This window comes from Nesoenas mayeri (assembly GCF_963082525.1).
Source record: "Nesoenas mayeri genome assembly, chromosome: 5".
NCBI lineage: Eukaryota > Metazoa > Chordata > Aves > Columbiformes > Columbidae > Nesoenas > Nesoenas mayeri.
In genome coordinates this window covers 41,812,955-41,835,570 of record NC_137548.1, presented here as the reverse complement: position 1 = coordinate 41,835,570, position 22,616 = coordinate 41,812,955, and the positions used below count along the sequence as shown (strand labels likewise).

The following is a 22,616-nucleotide window of genomic DNA, read 5'->3' as shown; positions in this document are numbered from 1 at the left end:
ACATGTCTAACTCTTGAGAGTCTTCAGGATCACGGTTATAACATGTATCACCTGTAGGTGCTGTAAGACCATCAGGTTTCAAAAGCAAACAAAAACTTAGAAGATACCTGTGTAAAAGCATTTTTCAGATAGGCGAGACAAATAGAAGAAACTGTGCTGATTTCTAAAGGTATTGCTTTTTCTCCTGTGAATTATAACCAGCTGATACTCAACAGCTTGGTGTTTGAAGTACTTTTTGTCTGGAATCTCCACATTTCAGATGAGATATAAAATTAGGAACTCAAATATTTAATTTTAAGAAAGCTTTCCTAGCACGTTTTTTAAACATGTGATGTCAGGTCTTATGCTGTTGAAAGCTTACATATCCCAAAACTGAGGAAGGGTAGTGTGGTTATACTAGTTCCCAAATTTCTCCTCATCATTTTCCTATGGGGCAAATGAACTGTCTGCTGTCTCCATGCTGCCCCATGCTTCCAGCACACCTGAAGATACACATCCTGCTTGCTGAGTATAGATCACTTTGCTCTTCGATTATTTATGCCTGTTCTTCTCGGTCCTGACCATCTCTGTTCCATTTAAGCAGCTTAATTTTTCCCTGGGAGGTGAAAAATAGGAGCACTTAGAGACTCCCAAAAAAGACCTTACAAGCTGACTTTTTCTAACTGAAAACCAAAAAATCTTAGCTTGCCAGGTTGTCTTGAGCATCTTCAACACTGTCTTTCAGAGCTCAGCACCCTCAACTTTTTTTCTTACTTCAGAAAAGAATAACCTTAGAGCTGTAGCACTGTGGAGTTGTATCCTCTCAGATAAACCAGTGCTCTAAAAGTCAGCAGTGGTGACCAGAATACAGCTATTTTAGTAGTAATGATCACCTAACCCCAGGCAGAGCTTTCTGTTACAATCCATCTTCATCACAAGTCTTTACATCGAAGGATAGTTTGAGTCATTAGCAATGATTCCTTGGACTCCAGCGTCTCCCATGAACACTCAATAAACCATCATCGGTACCTGTATTTCACAAAATATACTTTTAGAACAGTATTCTAACAAGAGTGCATATGCTATAGGGGAAAAGGGGCAAATTTTAAGTTGAAAAAAGCTAATGTACGACATCAATACCTTGACCAACAGAAGCTGGAATAAGTGGCATTGAAGGGTCCTTGTAGTTTTTCACTCGTGCACATGTGCATCCACTGTGCTTGTTTTGTATTGACAGACATCACTGCATATACTATATTCAGACTCTGAGGATTACAGTACTAAAATGACAATTATTAGGTCACTTAGAAAGGTGGCATAACCCTCTCCCAATGCATGGGAAGATCCTGTGCAAAAGATCTAGTCCCTAGTGTTAACTACTTGCTCTCCAGTGCCACAGCAGCTACCTGCAGCCCTGGGATTCAAGGCAAAGTGTTTCATCACCAAGTATTAAGAGATTAACCACAGAAACACTGACTCTAGCAAAGCTTCCCCTGTGCAAAGCTGGACAACTCCCTTGATACAACTTTTTGAAAACTGGATCCCTGAACTCTGTGTAAGCTGCAGGTATTAAGCACATTGGAGAACTAGCACACCTGTTTCAAATCCTAAACTTGGCTGAAGGTGCTTCTCTTTAGCAATCAGCTTTGAACACCTGACCTTAATTGCATATCTAGAACAGAGGTAATAGCACTCAACTGCTTTGTAAGCACCAGCAAGAGAACATTTGGAGACTCTGTTCCTTTGACAAATATTACTTGTCAGGAAGGTGTAGCAATTCCCATAGGGAGGGATGACACAGGACTCCTGCCTTCTAGTTCTCATTCTGCTACTGAGAGATCCTGGATAAGCTTTTTTATGAGTCAGCATCTGGATTTCTTTATTCATGAAGTGCAGCTAAACATCCCATTTGTCAGCACAGTATTTCAATATCTTTTCAAAATACTTTGAATGAGACATTGTAAGAAAGTACTGAACATTATTATTAATACCTGCTTGGATATTTTTCATGTCATTTTTTTAGCCTAGCAGTGTATGTTCCCAAGATGTGCACTGTCTCTACAAACATGCAGGGAAATTGAACATATTCTATTTCTAAAGCTTCCTCCTGACAGATTTATGAAAGAAATTTTTATTCCTGCCCAGTTGCCTGATGTTTATCTATTAAGAAATTTCATCTGAAAGCAGTCTCTCGGGTATGGAACCAGTTTCATTTCTTAGCAAGGTTTCAGGTTTCTTTCCCTGAAAGCCACTGTGGAAATGCATATGTCCATGTATATATGTTTGTATAAAGTCAATGTTCTAGTTGCACAGAAAGGGCTGAAAAATGTACGGTTGTAACATGATACTTTAAAAAGAAAAAAAAAGTAGAAGTCATATCTGAATGATGAAAATAAAGAGCAATGTAAATTCTGACAAGTAGAAACATAATAGGTAAAAAGAGAATTTTTTTTAATTTTTCTTTTTTAAACTGGAAGTCTGTCAGAGTTGATGGAATCAGTAGATAAGCCAGATACAAAAGAGGCTCTCAGGGAAGATAAGGTAACTTCAGAAAAGCTGCACATTTCTTAGGTTGATAAATGCTACAGAGCAGGACAGGGAAGTTCTGATCAGATCATTCCTGTCAGGGGTTGAATTTGAGGAAATCCCAGGTTCAGGAAGAACATCTCAGAGAAAGTGTCATTACTTGGAAGAAAGGGTTTTAGCACAAATCAGTGCAATGAAGAGTAACATCTCGGTAGGAGCAGATGACGCTCACCCAGGAGTTCAGAGGCAGCTCACGTATGAAACTGCTCCACTGCTGAGGGAGCTCGGTAAGTGCCGCTTAAATCACCGCAGTGCCAGAGCTATGGGAAAGGGCAATCAAACTTTAACAAGGATCCAGGATGAGTGACTGTTATTTCCTCCATACCTAGAGCTGGAAGAAATATGCAATAAAAATGGAAGTAGTAGACTCGAAGATAAATATAATATGTTGGGGCTGAGTCAACATAACCTTCACAGAGCCTGAAATATAACCTCCTAGAGGTCTCTGAAGAAGACTGTGATGACCCAGTTGGTGACTGAGTGGATGTGGTTATCTAAGCTGTAGTTGTGTTCACTGGATAGCCCACGCTGGTGTATAGGGAGCGAGGAGGACTGTTGCAGCGTGTCGTAGCTTTCAGGGATGGAGGGTGACAACAGACCAGAATGGCTGCTGACTGGCCTCACCTGGGACCTCCACCCACAGCCTCTGTCCATTGTCCCAGGGGCTCCATTTCAGCTCTGGCCTTGCCTTTGCTTCTGGCTTGGGCTGTGTTGGAGGAGTACATGTTCCAATCTGGTCTCAGTCTCCCTGCTGGACTTCAGACCTACCTTGTATCCCTGTCTTTAGTCTTGTCTCTGTCTTCAGCTTCTGGATGTGATTCAACACATTGTCAAGAGGCTGTGGTGTCTGCCCACCCCTGTGTGCTGAGGTGCTGTGGGGCTGTGCTGTAGTCACAGCTCCTAGGGACCCCCCCTTATGGGGCAGCTGTCTTCTTGCTGCTCCCCTTATGTCAATTTATCTTGGCTCTCTTTTAGGGCAAACCAGGGCATGGGGCAATGACTGATGTTGTGAAGTCAAAGTGAAGCTAGGGTAGAGGCAGAACAGTATTTGGGTTCTGCACTATAAGCTTTCCAAAATTGTTGAGGAGGAATCATCATTTAAAAAAGAAATTAAGATTTTAAAGTCCATGACAGAAAGTGATGCAGGTAAATGGCTTATTTTTCTAATGGGCCATCAGAGTGCCTCAGAAATCTACTGTGGCATCTGTATGTATAATCTATACGTACCTGGAGAAGGTGAATAGTGAAGTAAAAATCTACAGATGCTAAAACAAAGTTTTTAGAAGGTTTGGGCTAAAACTGATGCATCACTTCTCAGCACAGATTACAGGACAGATGCTTCATGCCTGCAAGCGTTTTCTGCAGGAAGCAGCTACTGTTTGGTGTGTGCAGACAGGGACCGAAGGAGCAAACAGGCTGCGAGTGGTGATGTGGAGTTCTTGACTTTCTGGAAACATGTCCCACTTGCACAAATGGCAAACCACTAGAGAGCAGCATTAGATCAAGCCTTCCAAACGTGCCTGAACAACTTGTGAATAAAACACAGCATTAGGGTGGTGTTTGCAGTTAGACATTGGTTTCAGATCAGATTTTATCAGAACCAGGGAAGATATAGACCAGCCAGTCCCATCTGGCTTAGTCCTTGGGTAATTAGATACTCAAATACTGAAACCAACCTTTGTAGCTTGTCTCCAGGAACACAACTTTCCCTATGCACTGATTTCAAAAACGATAGTAAAGTTCTGCTCAGCCTACAGCTACTGCAGACCAAATAAAACCAAGTTAGCTGTAGAAGTTTCAGCTGATTCTTGTCTCTAGCCATCATCTCAGGTTAAGGCTCACAGACACCTGTAGTTATCTCCAGTGCAGAGTCTTTGGGTATGTGCCTCTCCTTTCTAACATTGTTATATCATTCTGACACTGGAAAGGTAAAAGATAAAAGGTGGTAAAACAGCAGAGATCACATTGCTGCAGGAGTGGTTTAGGAGGAACAGAGTCCAAACACTCCTTGGTTTCAAAATAATTTCAACACATCTCAGTATTTACACAAAAGAGTTGGGTTTTGTTTGTTTGTTTGTTTTTGTTTTGTTGGGTTTTGTTTGTTTGTTTGTTTCAAATACAATAAATCTTTCATTTAAATAAAAGGTATGTAAAATGTAGAAATATGTCGGTACATTTTATGGCATAATATACTGTAACTTACACTAAAATTGACTAATTGCATTAAAACTAGCCTTCAAGTGTTTATGTATCAAGCGTATACTATGCTCAACAGTAACCTTTTCTATGAAAGGTTTGCTTTTGCTGGCTGGTCACTATGACAAAGTAAGGGCTTGGCACAAGGGACCAGATTTACAAAATCTTAGTTTCCTGATTGTGACCTTTTCTACAAAAGCCACAGTTTTTTATTGCACTTGATCAAGGTCAATGATTTAATTATCTTAAACTGACTATCTGACTCTCAACTGAAAAGGAAGAAGGCTCATTTTCTTCTCACAATCAGTAAATAATGAGGCATGAATGCATGCTTTCACTAATCCTAGCATCCTGAAGGACACAGTATCTGTAAACAGATAACTGTTTGATAACATCATTTCAAATACAAAGGAAGTTTTGTGCATGTTTTTATTATTTAACTCTTTCAGCCTGTTATAGTATTAGATAATAGTTTCATTTCATGAATACAAATTTATTTTAAAATGCTCTTCAGCAGAATCTGCTGTGCAGTGTCACACAAAACAGGTTTAAAAATTATTGTCATCTAGTAAGGGCAATACTTTCTATGATTGTGACTTAAATAAAAAATTAGGACTCTTAATTTAGTATGAACAATTGACCTGCTTAAACGTACAGAGATATTGTGAAGCCTTTTGAAAAGTAATAAGCTTCTTAAGGAGAACACACAGCTTAGTTAAGCCAACTGCTTGTTCAAAAGCAATTGTCTGCATAATCTCTGGTGTTTGTTTAAGTTTAAGCTTAAACTCTGCCAGGGGAAATTTAGGCTGGATATTAGAAATAAATTCTTTACAGAGAGAGTGGTCAGGCATTGGAATGGCTGCCCAGGGAGGTGCTGGACTCACCGTCCCTGGAGGTTTTTAAACTGAGACTGGACATAGCACTTAGTGCCATGATGGAGTAAATGAACTGGAGTTGGACCAAGGGTTGGACTTGACGATCTCTGAGGTCTTTTCCAACCCAGTTGATTTTGTGTAGCCAAGAAACTGAGCATTAGAGGGATATTCCATTGGGTCCTGAGACAACCAAGGGGCCTTTCACTGCCCTGAATTTTGTTTCCCTTGAGATTCATACACTCTAATGCTTTAGCCAGGGAAAGTGCCCTCTGTACTTCCTTGTTATGGAAAGATCATTTGACTATTCCTGTTGCTTCTGATGGTACTTATTACTGATATAGAGCTAGGAAAAAACCCTATAATTAAACATCAACAGGTTTTTCTAGCTTTGTAATTTAATATTATGCCAAGAAGGACTTGGATTACATGGTGAAAGAAGTGCTCATTCTCTGCCGTGGAATGAAAGTGAAACTCAGTAAGCATCACTAAGAATGTGGTAAACAAACAATATTATAAAATACCATATTTGGAGGTTGTCCTATCAGTGACAGGAGTTGGACTTGATGATCCTTGTGGGTCCCTTCCAACTCAGGACATTTTATGATTCTGTGATGTGCTAGATCAAGGACAGTGTGGCTAAAAATGAGAAATGTCAAAAGACAGTGTAAGAAAAGGTATTCAGGAGAAAGAATGCAAGTTACAGATGTGTAATCAAATTATTTGGACAGATAATGAAACCGAGACCTGAATATTATCCTGCTAGAATATCAAAGCAGACAATGTAGACAAGCAGCATCAAAAAGGAAATTTGCATCTATAGGACAACTTCTGATAATGTGTTATTGGGTGGTATGAGACTTTGGTCTATTAATTAGCCTTGAAAAATACCCAGTTCTTCCTGACAGGTAGGAAAATGAGAGAAATCTCCTGACTGAAGAGTTACTGTGGCCTGTGGTCTGCAGCTGGAGTCAGTGAGGTATCACAGCCTTCCAGGGAATGGATGTGCAAATCTGCATGGCAGAACTTCAAAGGGCCCTTTGGTCCCTCCTTGCTGCAGGCTTGGAGTGACCCAGCCCCAGGCTCTGCCCAGGGATCTTGTTCTCTTGCTTTTATTATGTAATAACTTTTGCTCTCTGCCCTGTCATCTTGTGATGTGTAGCAGCAGAAATGTGCTCCTACGAGTCCCTCTGTCTCTCTTTTGAACCCGATCTTGAATAGACATGGAGTTTGCTCAGAAATGTATGAAAATATTAGTAGCAAAGCTTTACATAATAGCAGCTAAAATTTTCCTCACAAAGTACTCCTTAAAAAAAAAGGACTAGCCCATATGTCTGTCTGGAAAGGCACCCTCTGCCATCTCCATCTGCTGTGAACCACACAGATTCCTCTGAACTTTGCCTTTGCAGGCAATTCCAGAGGTTTTCTTGCTTGTTCCTTAAAGATCTGATGCAGCAATTCCTTAGCATTTTATATAGCACCTGGGTATTTCTGCAGGGGCTGAAGCTGGGAGGAGAAAACAACATCTGCCTGCAGATGGAGTTGAGTTCATGTGGCTTCAACACAAATATTCCCATTGTGTGGCTTACTCTTCCAGTGTGGGTTTTCTAGGATGCAGCCTGCCTTTCAAGGCTCGTTTCTATCATGGACATCAAAGGAAGGAGGACTTCCCAGAAGCTGGGAAGCCAAAACTCTGGAAGCTGGGGGTTTTATTTATTTGTAAGCTCCAGAAAGACACACAATCACTGCCAGTGATGATGATATTGCAAGATATGGTACTGGAAAAACAATTTCAACCAACAATCAGATTAATCTCTGGCTCCCGCAGATCTGCAGTGCTGGTGGCCAGCAGTGCCTGGCTGAGGTGCACAGGGCGGGCAGGCTGACAGACGGGCTCTGTGGAGCAGGGTGGCTCCTGGCAGCAAGCGAAGGAGTTTCTAGGACAGGTAGTCAAGCGTGGAGGGATCAAAGAGTTCCTTGGCTCTGAGTTTTACTGTAAACAGAACGTTACTGGATATCCTGTCCCTTGGTCAGCAGTGAGGGGACCTGCAGCAGCTCATGGGTTCTTCTTAGAATTAAAGATGAGTCACTTTAAGGTTGCTGGATTTTCTTTCCTATTGCTCCATTTCCTCTGTTTTCTGAAGATAAATAAGAAATAAGAGCCTGGAAATTCTCTTGAGAGGTCCTGCAGTGTGTTTGTTTTGTGAAAATACTCCTTGTTATCTAATTCTGTTACACTTGCTAACAACAGCAGCAGCTTTCCCACAAAACTTGCCCCAAGGAAACTAACCACAGCTTTGAGAACTGAGCTGCAGAGCAGAGAGGATCATCTCAGAAACCTGAAGATGAAGTATTTTCTTCTGCCAACTCATTTAGCATTTCTCTACAGCTTTGCACTAAGTAAACCTGTCCAGGTGTGTCCCTGCTCTCAGATGTTTAAAATTTACATTGCTGCTGCTGAGTTGCTCTGTTGTAAAATTAGTTACAAACTTTTACTGCTGTGATTCTACATGATAGTAGTTTTCTGCCATGGAGATACACATGTATTAAAACATATGCTTTTTTATTTTCAGATAGCTACAAGAAACAATGGCTTAGGTGAGTTTGATTGTAATTATTATATAAATTACTGTAGATTTTGGTGGGGCTGCTTCTCTATACCTCATTCTCATTATTTGGTATATTTTTCTCTTGAAAATATTTTCCAGCATCAGTGGAAAACAATTCACAGAATTCAGGTGTGTTTTAAAGTAACATTCAGTGTGATTATCTATGTTGTCATGATAAAGAAATTAAGAAGACTTATTGAACAATTGCTACATGGAATGTTCTTTTCCTTATGTAGCCTCAGCAAATCAGAATAATTTTCACTTTGATTTCTTTCCTATGTGACATAAGGCTCTTCCCTATCTGCTGTACCCAAAGAGTATTGTACCTTTTCAGCATAATAACCAGTAGCTCTTGTCTGTAAGAAATGCATTCGAAGTATTTTGGGGTCAGAACTGAGGAGCATATCACAGTGTTCTATGTCAAATTAACAGTTAACCTGGAAATTAATAGCTTGCGTGCATTCAATATGCATGATAAAAATACCTTTTGTATGATTCATCCCATTTTTACAGAGGTCAGTTATGATTTGTCTTTCATTCCACAACCTCTAATGAAGTGAACAATGACTTGTAATACTTAGCCTTCCACTCTGAAGGTTCCCAAAGCTTCTTAAGCTAAAATATCTTTAGTCATGACTTTGATTACAGCTGCACTATGACATCTATATTAATATTAATCTCTTTCTATCCAGGAGGCAAGGCAGACCTAACTAGTCTTAGCATATTGCGAATGCTAGATTCACTCAGTCTGAAGTTACTAATACTTTTTCACATTATTGAGAAATGAACTTCAGTGAAAGAAATTTCCAAAGGCACAAAAGCTTGGTTAGAGCATAACTCTCATCTCTCTTTTGCACATCTATTTGTCTTCTCCGTGCCTTGCATGCTCTTTATTTTCTTTATCTGCCAGGTAGTGAAATAGCTGTGTCTGAAGGAGACATCCTCTTGAGAAGAGGACGACGCAGTGCAATTAACTGTGAGAGTTGTTTATGGCCCAAGTCACAAGATGGACTAGTCAAGGTCCCAATTAACATCTCTTCTGATTTCTGTAAGTGTATGCAAATGGATGCTGTAAAGTCAGCATTGTTCTTCCAGTCCCTATACTCTGTTGTTTTATGTTGCTGTGGCATGCATCAAAAACAATCTTTGTCCAAATGAGAATTTATTGATATGTCCCTTTTGCTTATGTGTTAGCCCTGTGTCTGTTTAGCTAAAACATTTTGGTTACAGACACTAAAATATGTGATTACTTGCGCAATAGTTGTTATATAAATACCAGCTAATTAATTTTAATTACAAATATTAGCTCATTCCTGCTAGCTACAATGCACTTTGATATTTAGTAAGTACAGAAGAAGAAATATAATTTGTTTAAATTATTATTTTTGTCAAAATTACCACTAGGAGCACCTTTTGGAACACAATGATTTTTTTTTCAGATCTCTCATAGAAATATTCCCACACTAGAATCCTGTAGATGCAAAAATGGAGGAAAAAATCCTTGGAGAGATTTTTTTCCCTTATTATTTCTCTCTAGTCAGTCAATTGCTCTGTCCTGTGCAAAGGGCTGCAGGACCAATGCCTTAATCTAGAAAATTCTGTTCCAGAGGTCTTCGTATGGGCTGTGCAGGGCTTCCATCGCTCCCCTTACTAGCATCTCTGGTCTAAGGCTTCCACACAGACCCCTCTTAAAAGATCTTACCTTGAGAGAAAATGGCATGTAAGTGAAATGCAGCCCGTGCCTGATTCCCATTCCTGGGGGAAGGGAATCTGTGTTATAATTTGAGCTGAGGAAAGCCCAGCTTTTGCAGTATCTGAGCTGTTCCTCTGCCCGTGTGCTTCCAGAACTGCAGCACAGACGCTTGTGGTTAGGTGAGGGTTATTCCATCTACCTCCCTCTCCCCAAACTATAGATGAGGAAATAGAGATACAAATCAGTTGTAGATGATTCATAACTGAGGAAGCCGAAATAGGCCAAAATGTTCAGAAGTAGATAAACACTCCAGTCTTTATTTAATACCTGAATAGAAGCACTGTGATCTTCAGAGCCTCTGAACCCTGCTGCCTCAAGTGATTCCAAGGGGTGTGTGGCAGACATTTTTTATCTCTGATAAACAAAATAGGTTTTTAGGTGCTTAGCTATGATCAGATGGCTCATTTGGGATACTTTAATCCAATTATTTGTATCTGAAATGGTTTCTTTTTTTCTGTTCTATCTAATGAAAGAAACAATGCCAGTTTTGCTTTCCATCAGCTGTCTCCTATCAAATATGCATAAGGGTTACCTATAATTCTTACATGTCCCCTTAAAAGTCCAATCAACTTGAAGATCTCTGAAGGCTTTTGATCCTTTTTTTGTTTTATGTGTATGACAAAAAGCTAATAAGTGCTGTGAAGTTTTAAAGGTATGTACCCCATCAGTCCAGTACCTGAAGGGGACCTACAAGAAAGCTGGAGAGGGACTTTTTACCGGGGCATGTAGTGACAGGACAAGGGATAATGGCTTTAAACTGAAAGAAGGTAGGTTTAGATTAGGTACAAGGAAGAAATTCTTCACCATGAGGGTGGTGAGGCACTGGAACAGGCTGCCCAGAGAAGCTGTGGATGCCCCATCCCTGGAAATGTTCAAGGCCAGACTGGATGGGGCTTTGAGCAATCTGGTCTAGTGGAAGGTGTCCCTACCCATGGCAGGGGGTTGGACTAGATGATCTTTAAGGTCCCTTCCAAGCCAAACCATTCTATGATTCTATGAATGCACTTTGCTTTTGATTAATGATGGAAGACTTCTCCTGGCCACTTTCTCTTTCTAGCAGTGACAGAGAGGTCCTGGATTGCTGATGCTCTGCAGGAGATCTCCACGCTGACCTGCGTGCAGTTTGTAAATCGCACTACAGAAACAGATTATGTGTATGTTGAACGTGGGCAGAGGTAAGTTCCCTGTCTCCTGGTAGTGGAAGGACTCAAAAAATCTATCAGTTTCTTTTCTTTTTTGATCTGCATTTAAGTAACTGCCCTTTTTTTTATCCTAGGAGTCAAGATTCAGAGAGCAGGTGCAATTTTTCAGTTTTCTTTGGATGTAGTTACATCAGTTAATGGGCTGCAGGAATAAATGTGTGTGTGGACTTAGAAGCAGTGGAGTACAACTCAAAATGAGATATTTTCCTTAATAGTTGTAAAGATCTTTAAAAAGTATAATTGTTTCAGGTTCTTTGCTTAACTACTTAAACTGCTTCATTCTAGTTTGATATAGCCATTTTACTCTTTTAAAATTTGCCATGCTCATCACAGAGGCTTTATTTCTCCCCCTGTGTAGTTTGGCAGCTTTTGGAAGCCTGGACGTCTCCTGCCAGTTGACTATTTGCATGTCCCCTGCTGTGGCTGCACATCTGGTGGCCCTTGGTGGCATCAGAACATCTATTTCTTTGTTTTTGCTAAACATGATCATTTTGGTTATTGATTGCCTATTCTTAGCTGCTGGTCTCACTTTGGAAAAATTGGAGGACGTCAAGCAGTAGGCTTGGTGAAAAACGGTTGCATGGATAAAGGAGCAATTCAGCATGAAATGAACCACGCACTGGGTTTCATCCATGAACAGGCACGGAGTGATCGGGACAGGTTTGTCAAGATTATGTGGGAACACATTGTGGCAGGTATGTCCACTAAATATTGAGAGAAAACATATACTTTCAGATAAAGGAGAATGTTTCTTCTGTGAATAGCAATGCAAATAAGAATCATGATTAATGCTGGCTGAATTGCAGCAGCAGCACATTCAGTGTGATGGAATTTCTCATTCAGGGTTTGTACTGGGGGAATTTCTGTGGCTACACCTATTTAGCGTGGTCCTCCAATGCAGATGCAGCCTGAAAGTACCTCTATGTTCTTATTTTGATTACCATCTTGAGCCCAGGCCCACCATATATCCAAAATACCAAGACAATCAGAAACGCAAAATGTTGTAGCAAAGACTTGGTCAGGCGGCAAGACTATCAGACTTTCAGCTGAGGAGGGGAGAAACATGATATTCAGAGATCATGGTGGGGAATCGCACAGCAACTCTGTCTTGGGGAAAGCCATAGAAATAAAGAAGACAGGAGGGAGGCGTCTGGGCACTGACAGTGAGTGAAATGCAGAGAGCCTAAAATGTAGATGAACAAGGGACTCGATGTGGAGAGAATGGAAGCAGATGCAGCCAGTAGCATGTGCAAAATTCTGGGACCTGGTGTGATGTGAGAGCCAGAACTGAAACTATTTCCTCCTTGAGGACAAAATAATGTACACTGCCATGAAAAGAAGGAGCAATGGGGAGCAATCAGGACTGGTAAATCTGTGGGGGGAAAACAAGTGAATGCAATTTATAAAAAGGAATGCAGGATGAATAGTTTGAGCATGTGAATATGGGAGCACATACAGAGCTCTAGGTTCTGGGGAGGGGAGGGTGGAGAGAATGGTAGGGGGTTGCAGGGAAAGCAAGAAAGTGATACACAGAAGGAAAGAAGGGGAAGAAAGGATGCAAGGAATCATTTGGCAGCTATGAGGGAGCTGGACAACCCACAACAATTGTAAAAGGATAATAGTATACTTAGTGTCCTTTATAGAAAATAAGAGTAAATGATGCAGGACAACTGAATACCGAATTCTGATAAGTCTCTTAAACAAGTAAGATATTCAGCTCTTCTATGTCATGCACAGCTGAAAGTATATCTATCTTTTTCTCCAGATGGAACTTGATTGTTTTTATTGCAAATTCCTAACACACTGTTCTCCAAATTTTTCAGCTATTCCCATGATACCCTAAGTAAATTCCCTTTGTGCTGTTCTTTATTGAGGTTTCAGCTCTAATGTTAAGTTGAATTGTTTGCCATTGTACAATGAGGGTGTTCCATGTTTGAAAGGCTAGTAAACGGTGTGCTGAGAAGAAGGAGGTGAAAACATGAAGTTATACAAAGGTACTAGTCACACATAAAATCTTACACTAATTTTGCTGCAGGAAGTCCACAGGTTCCAATATCATCATTCCTCAAGGATACAGATGTAACCAAGCTCTGATTCAGGCACAGTATCATGAAGGGATAAAAGAGGGGGAAGAGGCGAAGAAGACAAGACCATGCAAAAGTAAATGGGGTGTTTTACCAGCAAGCACCAGGAGCGGAGCCTAAGAAGATTGGCACGACAAGGGAGTTAGAATGCAATGTGTGTGCACCACAAGCACTGCAGGGAAAATAATGCAAAGTTATACACGGAAAAGGAAATGAAGAAACATGGCTATGTTTGTGAGGACCATTAATGTACATCTGCCGTAAAAACATGCTGCTGTTACCACTGCTGGTGGCAGAGCTCCTGCTGACCTCAGTGATGCAGAACTAGACCTCAAGACCTTTTGCACCTTCCCAGCTCTCCCACACAAGCTGTTTTTCTCTTGCCAGGACTGCAGTGCTGTGGATGTTTGCTGGGTTTTGTTTTTTAACTGGCAATTTACCTTGGAAGCCATCCTGCTGCTTTGTTTTGACAAAATGCAGCCTGATTGGTTGCTGTCCACTTAACTACTTGAAACTCAGCTTGTTTTTCCCATACTTTGGGGGAAAAAAGCTGTATTCAGAATCTTCAGCCAAAGCTTCCTTTCCAGCACTTCTGAGTCATTACACTTAAGTTCTGGCAGAGATAGATTTATTATTTTTTATTTAGAGTGGAAAAGATGGGTTAAGTCCCCACACGTGTGCAGGTCTAGATAGCCAAGTCTCTCTGGCATGTCATGAGGCAGATACTAGTTTTCTGGCAGCATCTCTGTCCAGGCAGGCTGCTGTTACTTTTAATTTTTTTTAGCAAACCGATTCAGCAAAGCACTTCTGTGCCAAACAGTAGCCATATGCTTAAATGTTTCACTGCATTTGAACTGTGTTGGCTGTTCATCACCTCAGAAGAAGCTGTGCACTTGCTGATAATTCTTTCTGAAGTCAGTGTAGCAGATAAGAGGAGCTGAGATAAAAACCTAACAGAGTGAGGAAAGCCAATGCTGTTGAGAACCAGTTGAAGCCTTAAATCAGTTTCTGGGTTACGAAAAGCTCCAAAGTCATGGAGCTCCCAGACTTTCTATAATACAGGATCTTGAAGCTTCTCTTTGCATTTCCTAGCCCTCACTGGGAGCAGTGCTGAAGGACATTACTGGAAGAGACTGGCTCTGATTGCAAGCTTGCCAGCCAAGCTGTGCAGACTCCAGAGATTTTTCTGACAGGCATCCAGCACTGAACTCTTTCTTGTCCAGATGGTTTGTGGTTTACAAACAGCTAGTTCCGATAATGAAGGTACAGATGTTGAACTGGAAAGGAGTGCTCGGTGGCTGGGGCATTCACCCTAAGGCCAGCTGACCGCATTCGGCTCCTTGCTCTGACATTGCTTCCTTGCTCATCTTGCTATGGACAGGAGACCCAGGGGGCAACTCGTATTCATGCTTTCCAGTCAGTGGAGAGAAATAGGTGCCTTCGGATCAAACTGCCTCTAACTGTGTTTCTCTCCTCTGACTATCCTGGAGCTTCAATAAATAGCTTCAGTGTCTAACTTAAGAGAAATAAAGTCAGGTGCTGTGAATTCCAGTCTGTCTTGGGGCTCCAGTCCCATATCAGTGTTGTATTTTCTTACCTCATATGGGCTTTCTAAGGATAAACAGATAAAAAGTGATGAGCTGCTCAGCAGCTATGGTGAGAGGGGCTATATCAGCAGCTATATTCAGACAGAATGTTTCTAGCTGATCTTTTTGAGTACCCTTGCTTCATGCGAGTCATATTGCTTCAGTGTAGTCACTGCTGATGGCTTTGACCAGAGACAAAGCCAGAACATAGCTGATAACATGTCCTTTGGTGCAAGTAACAGGAAAACTGAATCCCTTTGTGTTCTTCTAGCTCTTTTGTGGAAGGACTCTGCAAGACAGGTTGGTGGTCACCCACACACACCTCTGAATTTTTGATCTAGGTGGTCAGCCAGATTTCCCTCTCAAGGTGTGGATGCATCTTTGGGAACATAGGTTGGATGCTTATAATGTTAATGATAATGCACTGAAATATATTTGGAGACATCCTAGTGAAGATGGACGGATGAATACCTTTACTTGAAGAGTGGAATAGATACATTGATTATATCAAAACTTTGCCTTATTTTATTGGGCTTATATTCTGAAATCTACTAGACTGAATGAAAATGGGTTCCCACAGACTTCAAAAGGCTCTGGTAGTTTTGATACATCCAGGATCTCATGAGAACAAATATTTGTATCCTAAGTTACTCTCAGGATTGTGACAGCAGGCAGTTTACTATTAGAACACTGATAACTGTTCTGACTGAAATGTTGCTTTCCTACCTTACAGGGGAACAAGGGAACTTCGGAAAAGTAAATTCCAAAAACCTGGGCCTTCCTTATGACTACTCTTCAGTGATGCACTATGGCGCGTAAGTTGTTTTCTGAGATGTCTTTTCAAAGGAGCAAACAGCTTCCAGATCTTCTGCTCTGATCTAGGAAGAAGGAATTGCTCTGTGCAGGGACAGTGTTTTCTTTCACTGTATTCCTGTCTCTTGCTATAGTAGTGGTAACAGCTGATCATAGACAACAATATTTAGGTACAGAGAAAAGAAAGTTTGATTTTTTTAAATATTGTTAAGATGTTGTGTACTGCCTCATATTCATCTGTGAACACTGTCTAAGGTTATATTTTAGTCCACAATGTACAAGCTTGTATCATGTACCTTCTCCTTTATTTCCACTAGCAAGTAACACTTTCTGAATAAAAACATGAAATAAAACTTGTCTAGAAGGAGGCAGGAAACTGCAGATAGCAAATAAACAATAAGTTACTGAGACAGAACTAGTCCTGCTCCTCTGCCTCTGGAACCACAAAGGTGGGATTCAGTTCCTTTGGCCAGGACATTGTCAAAAGTTCTCCTCACTCAGGACAGCGCAGCTTTTTCTTTTTTTGGACTAGATGATCTTTTGAGGTCCCTTTCAATCCCTAACACTCTGTGATTCTTGTTTCTTGCTTTCAGCTGCTGCACACAAAGTGACTACCATGCTGGTCCTCCTCAGGGAAGACGAACTGGTCTCTAATAAGCCTTTTGCCTTTTTCAATTGAAATCTTGTGTGTGTGTTACATGAATATGATTATGCAGTTAGAGAACTTCACTGTTTGAGAGAAGTGATCTAGAAATGTGATTTCCTTATTTCTACAGGTATGATTTCTCCAGCACTCCAGGGAAACCAACTATTGTTCCAGTTCCAGACCCCTCTATACCCATTGGGCAGAGAGAAGGGCTGAGTAACTTGGATGTAGCTAAAATTAACAAGCTCTACAAGTGCAGTAAGTGCTGTAGATAGAAGGCATGTGAATCCTTATACAGCTGATGTCCGTAGTCACTGTCAGACATCCCCTAAAGGAACTCAGCCCACAGTCCTTTCAATAAATCTCTTCCTCGCCCCACAAGAGGGCTGGTATGCGTGTGGGAACAGACCTGTCCCTGTGCCAAGGTGCTGCCTTCTTGGAAAGGACACTTTACTTTCAATAATTCACTGTCATTCTGAGCTATCCTCCCCTAGTCCCTGCTCTTGGACATAAGCCAAACCCATCAGAGAAATTGTGGTTGGTACCCCTGTCAGCTTCTCATTTCAGTGCAGCTCCGAAGGTCGCAAAGCATGGAAGCTCTCCTCTTATGAGGAAACACTGAGAGAGCTGCACCTGTTCAGCCTGGAGAAGGCTCAGAGGTGATCTCATAAATGTTTATAAATATCTCAAGGGTGGGTGTCGAGAGGATGGGACCAGACTCTTTTCAGCAGTGCTTAACAATAGGATGAGGGGCAACAGGCACAGACTGAAGCACAGGAGGTTCCATCTAAACATGAGGAGAAACTTCTTTACTTTGAGGAACAGGCTGCCCAGAGAGGTTGTGGAGTCTCCTTCTCTGGAGACATTCAAGACCCACCTGGACACCTTCCTGTGTGATCTGCTCTGGGTGAACCTGCTTTAGCAGGTGGGTTGGACTAGATGATCTCCAGAGGTCACTTCCAACCCCAACCATTCTGTGTTTTTGTGATATAGCTTAGAGTCATGTGCATCACTAGTGCCAGCAGGTTTGTGATTTCTCTCAATTAGAAAGTTATCCATATGGGTGCCACTTAGGCTGATTAGAACACCTTTTTGAGGGGAATTCCCTGAGCTTTTTGTATAGTTATCTACTTCCTTGCCCCATCAGTCTCTTATCTCATCACTGTGGTATCTTAAGGTCTAGAAATACCTCTCATTCCTCTGTAGCAGGAACTCTTCAGCTGAGATGCACAAAGCATATTAATGTAGCAAATTTGGCACTGAATGGTGTTAGAACTTAGCTAAATAAACATCAGTAATTAGTGGGCATCAGCATTCCTTCAATAGGACAATTAGGCACAGAAAGCATTGCTGAAAGTGGTTCCTCCCAAATTCTTAGTTTCAGATATGACAAGTTTACAATTTAAGTGTTTGCCATAGTCTCACAGATAGTATTTATTATTGATAGTGAAGCTAGAAATGAATCACACTTCAATAACATTATTATGTAATTTCATAATTAGATCTGTATGTTTTTGAAGAAAAGGGCTATTTTTTTAAAAAAAAGGACAAAAACTCAGAGACTGAAAAAAGGACAAAAAGTCTAGTTGTCTCAGGGAAAGCAGGGAGCAAGAGAAAAATGTCACAAATTCATATGTTTAGATATATTCGTATTTTGCAATTTGGGAAGTTACACGTAGTGAAATAAATGAAGACTACATGTGGAAAGATGAAAGATGACAGATGAGATCAGACTCTGTATACCAGTCAGCAGGTCTGAGTTGATTTCAATGCTCTCTGCTATTGTTTTCCCCCAGTGACTACCTCTCTTTACTTTGACAGAATCTAGTTTTCAAGCTTGATTTTTGTATACATTCCTGAATACACACACGTTTGCTTATGGGAATTGATGTACTGATGTCATTGAAACTACTCCTGTGACTTAGGTTAAGGAAGTAAACTAAAACATGTGAGTGAAGCTCCACTGTCTTAAAAAAAAAAAAAAAAAAAAAAAAGCCAAAAAACAACAGAAAAGAAAACAAATAAACAAACGTTAGTAGATGAAACAGGTAAGTACCTTAATTAGCTTTTTTTTCACTCCCAGGTTTTGAATGACACATTAGGAACATCAACACAATTGTAAGCCTTATAATTAATTTATCTTTTACAAGCTTCACTGATACAAATGGTTGGAGAGACTTGTCAGGCATTTCTAGAAGATTTTTGTGTGGTTTTCATTCTCTTCAACGCTGTTTGGTTCTTCCCTTCAGATTGCTGTAGCTCTGTGTTACCTAAACCCAGAGGCTCGTTCTCCTCTGTCAATTACCCATCCCCATACCCAAACAGCAGCAACTGCCTGTGGCTGATCCGCATCCATCGAAGTAAGGTAATTTTTATTAGGAGAAAAAAAAGGTTTGAACCAGAGTGTCAAGGTTATGTTTCATTAGGCTATTATTTCATTATTATGACTGCTCTCTAGAAGTCATTTTCATGGACCAAGACATTTCTTTTGTCATGCAGTGAATGAAAAGACAGTCTCAACATCTTTCATAAGACTATTATCAGATGCATTATTTAACTTGATTTTTATCCAGTTAAGATTGGATGGCTTTTCAAAGACAAGCCATAGTAGCTGTAGTCAAAATATCAATCACTGGGCTCAGTAACAGGGTAGCTAGGTGAAATTCTATGCTCTTTTTATATAGAAAGTGAAATTTCAGTGATACATAGATAGTAAAATGAATATGAAGTCCTAATTCATTTCATAACATTTAGATGGTTTGAATCTTTCCCTATGTATAGCATTAAAACCAACATTTGTTTTCTTGTTTCTCAAGATTTTCCTACAGTTTGAGGCTTTTGATCTCCAACCCTCCCCAGACTGTTCTTCTGACTATATAAAAATTTACAATGGGAACAGCAAGAATTCCCCTGTCTTGCTGGACAAATACTGTGGCAAGGGGCCGCTGCCCTCCTTAGTGGCATCTGGATCGACAATGCTGGTAGAGTTTGCAAGTGATGAGAGCATTACAGCCACAGGATTCAGAGCCTCCTACAACAGGGGTATGAACACTCTTTTCCAGAGCTTGGAGACCAGCATTAATAATATTTGTATGGAAGAACTGAAAAATTTGACCATGTACTCCAGAGTAGGTTTTTCGTACGTTATTCTTTACACTTCCATAGCAATCTCTAATGCAGCAGATTGGGCAATGGTGGGGCACTAAAGCCTCTGCTGGGCTTCTGCACACCTTTAGAATTATTTATTTAAATAAAAACAATGCAACAGCTGTAACTAATAGGAGCAGTGCAGCCAAAGTGCACAAAGACCGCAGAACTCAATGAGAAATCTCAACCAATGAGATGTAAGCCAGTATCTGGGCAATTCGAGGATTTGTGGCATTTTCTGCAGCTGGAGAGGTACTAACCTTGGGTAACTTACACTTTCTGAATTAAAGGCTTTTGTTATGTTACATGAAACACAGTGCTTGCTGTAGTCACTTGAGGGGTGTCTGTTTTACGAACATACAAATGCATTATGGACTGCTGGATAAAATTCTGTTGTGCTGCAACATGCTTTCAGTTAGAAAGCCGTAGCCCAAATAACTTGTTATTGCCTTATTTCAAATCAAAATGCAAACTTTTTAGAAGCATAAATTGAAGAAGTCTTAGAAGTGTGTAATATTTACTCTTTTTGCATTAGTCCTGATGGAGTCAATTCTAGATAGCATTAGATCCAGCTTGATAATACAATATTGAATACTTGAGCTAATTATTTTCTGAAAGTGTAGTAAGTTAATACCATTAGAATACTTTGCTAATATGGTAACACTGAGTTGTAAAGATAGATAAAGCTTTAGAAGCAGCTGTTTCCTATCCTCCACAGGTTATTTAGCACTATGGTTTTAGTTCTTTCAGTAGAGCTGCTAATACAAATAGTAAGGAAAGAAATAAAATATTTCAGCAGTAGATTTTCATGGTATCACATTTTTTCTTGGCTTGAAGAAAGAATACAATAAGCATGCTCACTTCTATGGCCAAAATGCTCTTCCTAATATGCCATTCTCTGTTTTTTTCCTTTACTCCTCAGTGAATTGTGGAGGTACTTTCACAGAGTCAAATGGAGTCATCACATCTCCAAACTACCCCAGTAAATACCCCAAAAACCGAATGTGCTTCTGGGTCATCAGTTCTCCAGTAGGATACAAGGTAAGGCACAGGTGAATTCATCTGTGGGTTTTATCAGTGTTCTCTGATGGAATCTTTTTTTGCCTTGGAGAATAACAGCTGTAATGTCACTTTTGAGCAAGAATTCGCAGAGTGAAAATCTGAACACAAAAATCCAGTATAAGAACATGTGCTGGATCTTGGTGTTTCAGGTTGTCCAACAAGGGAAAACCATTACACATGTGTGTGAACTCTTATGAATTTAGCTTGTACCAGTAGGCTTTGTTTAGAATAATCCCTAGGTCCGAGTTCCCACTAGAAAACTGAAACATTGCACAGGTCCTGTTTTTGTATTTCTCTAGAGAAAAGAATTACAAGTGTACAAGATCAATCTTGTTCCTTGCTTTTCCTTCCAATCCAAATGCTGGTGACCTAAGCAAATAATTTGCTACTAATTTGCATTACAATATTTGGATCTGGATGTGGTGCAAACACAGAATAAAAAACGGTGCCTGCACATAAGGAATTCAGACTATTTGTGCTTACTACATACAAAGGGTAATAGAAAAGGAAGCAATGTGCTTTGGTTATATTTTCTCCAGATATCTCTCAAAATGTTATCCTTTGAGCTGGAACATAGCGACAGATGCATCTATGACTACTTGCTCATACACGATGGAAGCCGACCTACATCACCTGCAGTTGGCCCTTACTGCGGGACAGAGAAGGTTGCAGACTTCACTTCCACTGAGAACTTTGTGCTGGTTGAATTTCACAGTGATATAGTTTGGGAGTTGCCTGGATTCATGATGAGTTATACATTTGGTAGGTAGTACTATATGGGCAGGAGTTGGAAAACACAGAATGAAAGTAAGAGACCAGCTAGCCACAGGTAAAAGACAAGATGCCACCAATTTCAGCAAATAATATAGCTTCCTGATACCTTTAATAAGCTTGAGGCTTGATCTCTTAGTCTTGTGTCTACAGTGGTGTAATTTGCACGGCGAATTAAGAACAAAAATATTCCTGCCCATCAGATGCTTTTGTCGGAAACTGTAAGCTTTTTTCTTATGGTATTCATATTGCTGGTGTTGCATGGTGAAATACAATGGCAGAACTGAAACTACGTAAGCAGATTTTCAAGAACTTTTAGTGTTAGAAGGTGTGCCCATAAAAATTTCAGAATATGGTTATGTAGAATATGGCTTTAACCTGTATTCTGACAAATTTTATTACACAACTCTTATGTGCATTCCAGTACACATCCAGAAAAACCTGTTGCCCACATATTTATGCTTTAAAGCCAATCTCACTTATAAAGCTCGTATAAGCACCTTAGCTTAGCCTGGAAATCACCACTTTACACTGAAGGTGAAAACTAGGATATTTGTACAGCATCTCACCTCAAAGAATTGCACTACTCCTCTCTGCAATGAACCAGGTCAAGGAACAGATTTAACTAAAGAAATGATTAGGAGTGGCAGGAACAAGCAGCAAGGGAGAGGGAGTGAAGTGAAGCACCTGTTGTTGCCACTTCACTGTGGCCTGACTCAAGTATTGAAATGGTCTATGGGGTATCACCAATATATATTTTTTTTAAAAAAAAAAAGAGGCCTGAAAACCTAATGCAAAGTCTACTGAAAGTAAATGGAGCCAGTAACTTTGGAGAACATGACAGGTGTGAAATAACTTGTCTGTAGAAAGAAATCTTCCAGCTCTGAGGAGACACCTGAAGAGGATAAAGAAATCACCACTGTAGACAGCTAATGCTTTGCCTTCACTTGATGTATTCAGAACTAAATGCCAGTGTCAAACTGGAAGATGCCAAAATGTAATAAATAATAAAAATTCTTGCTGTAATTATGCCTTTGTGAAGAAGAGAAATTGCCAATTTGCTTTCCTGGTTCTGCAAAGAATATGTTGAATTATGCTGACTTTTTGTTTGTTTGTTTTGAGGATCTGTAATGTTTTCGTTTTTAAGCACTGATCTATTTTCACCTTCAGAAGAATGATAACTTGTGGGCATCAAGGTCTAGAACTTGCTTGCATCATGGTGGCAAAGTGCATGTGCAGCAGGCAACAAATATTTGTAGTTCTTACAAGTTCCTGTCTTCTGGCTATAAAAAGTAATCCTTCGTTTAATT

At 40.2% G+C, this 22,616-nt stretch overlaps 1 protein-coding gene across 1 annotated transcript; it reads left to right on the top strand.

The window, feature by feature from the left end:
• Positions 1-7,978: 7,978 nt before the first annotated feature.
• On the top strand, positions 7,979-21,305 carry LOC308041410 (embryonic protein UVS.2-like; the record flags this gene model as incomplete). The annotated part of the gene is made up of 11 exons (XM_080346052.1): positions 7,979-8,047; positions 8,207-8,231; positions 9,153-9,290; positions 11,053-11,170; positions 11,714-11,892; positions 15,601-15,682; positions 16,457-16,584; positions 18,576-18,691; positions 19,143-19,368; positions 20,396-20,514; positions 21,075-21,305. The coding sequence occupies 11 exons, from the start codon at positions 7,979-7,981 to the stop codon at positions 21,303-21,305; spliced, it is 1,431 nt and encodes a 476-aa protein (XP_080202178.1).
• Positions 21,306-22,616: the final 1,311 nt, after the last annotated feature.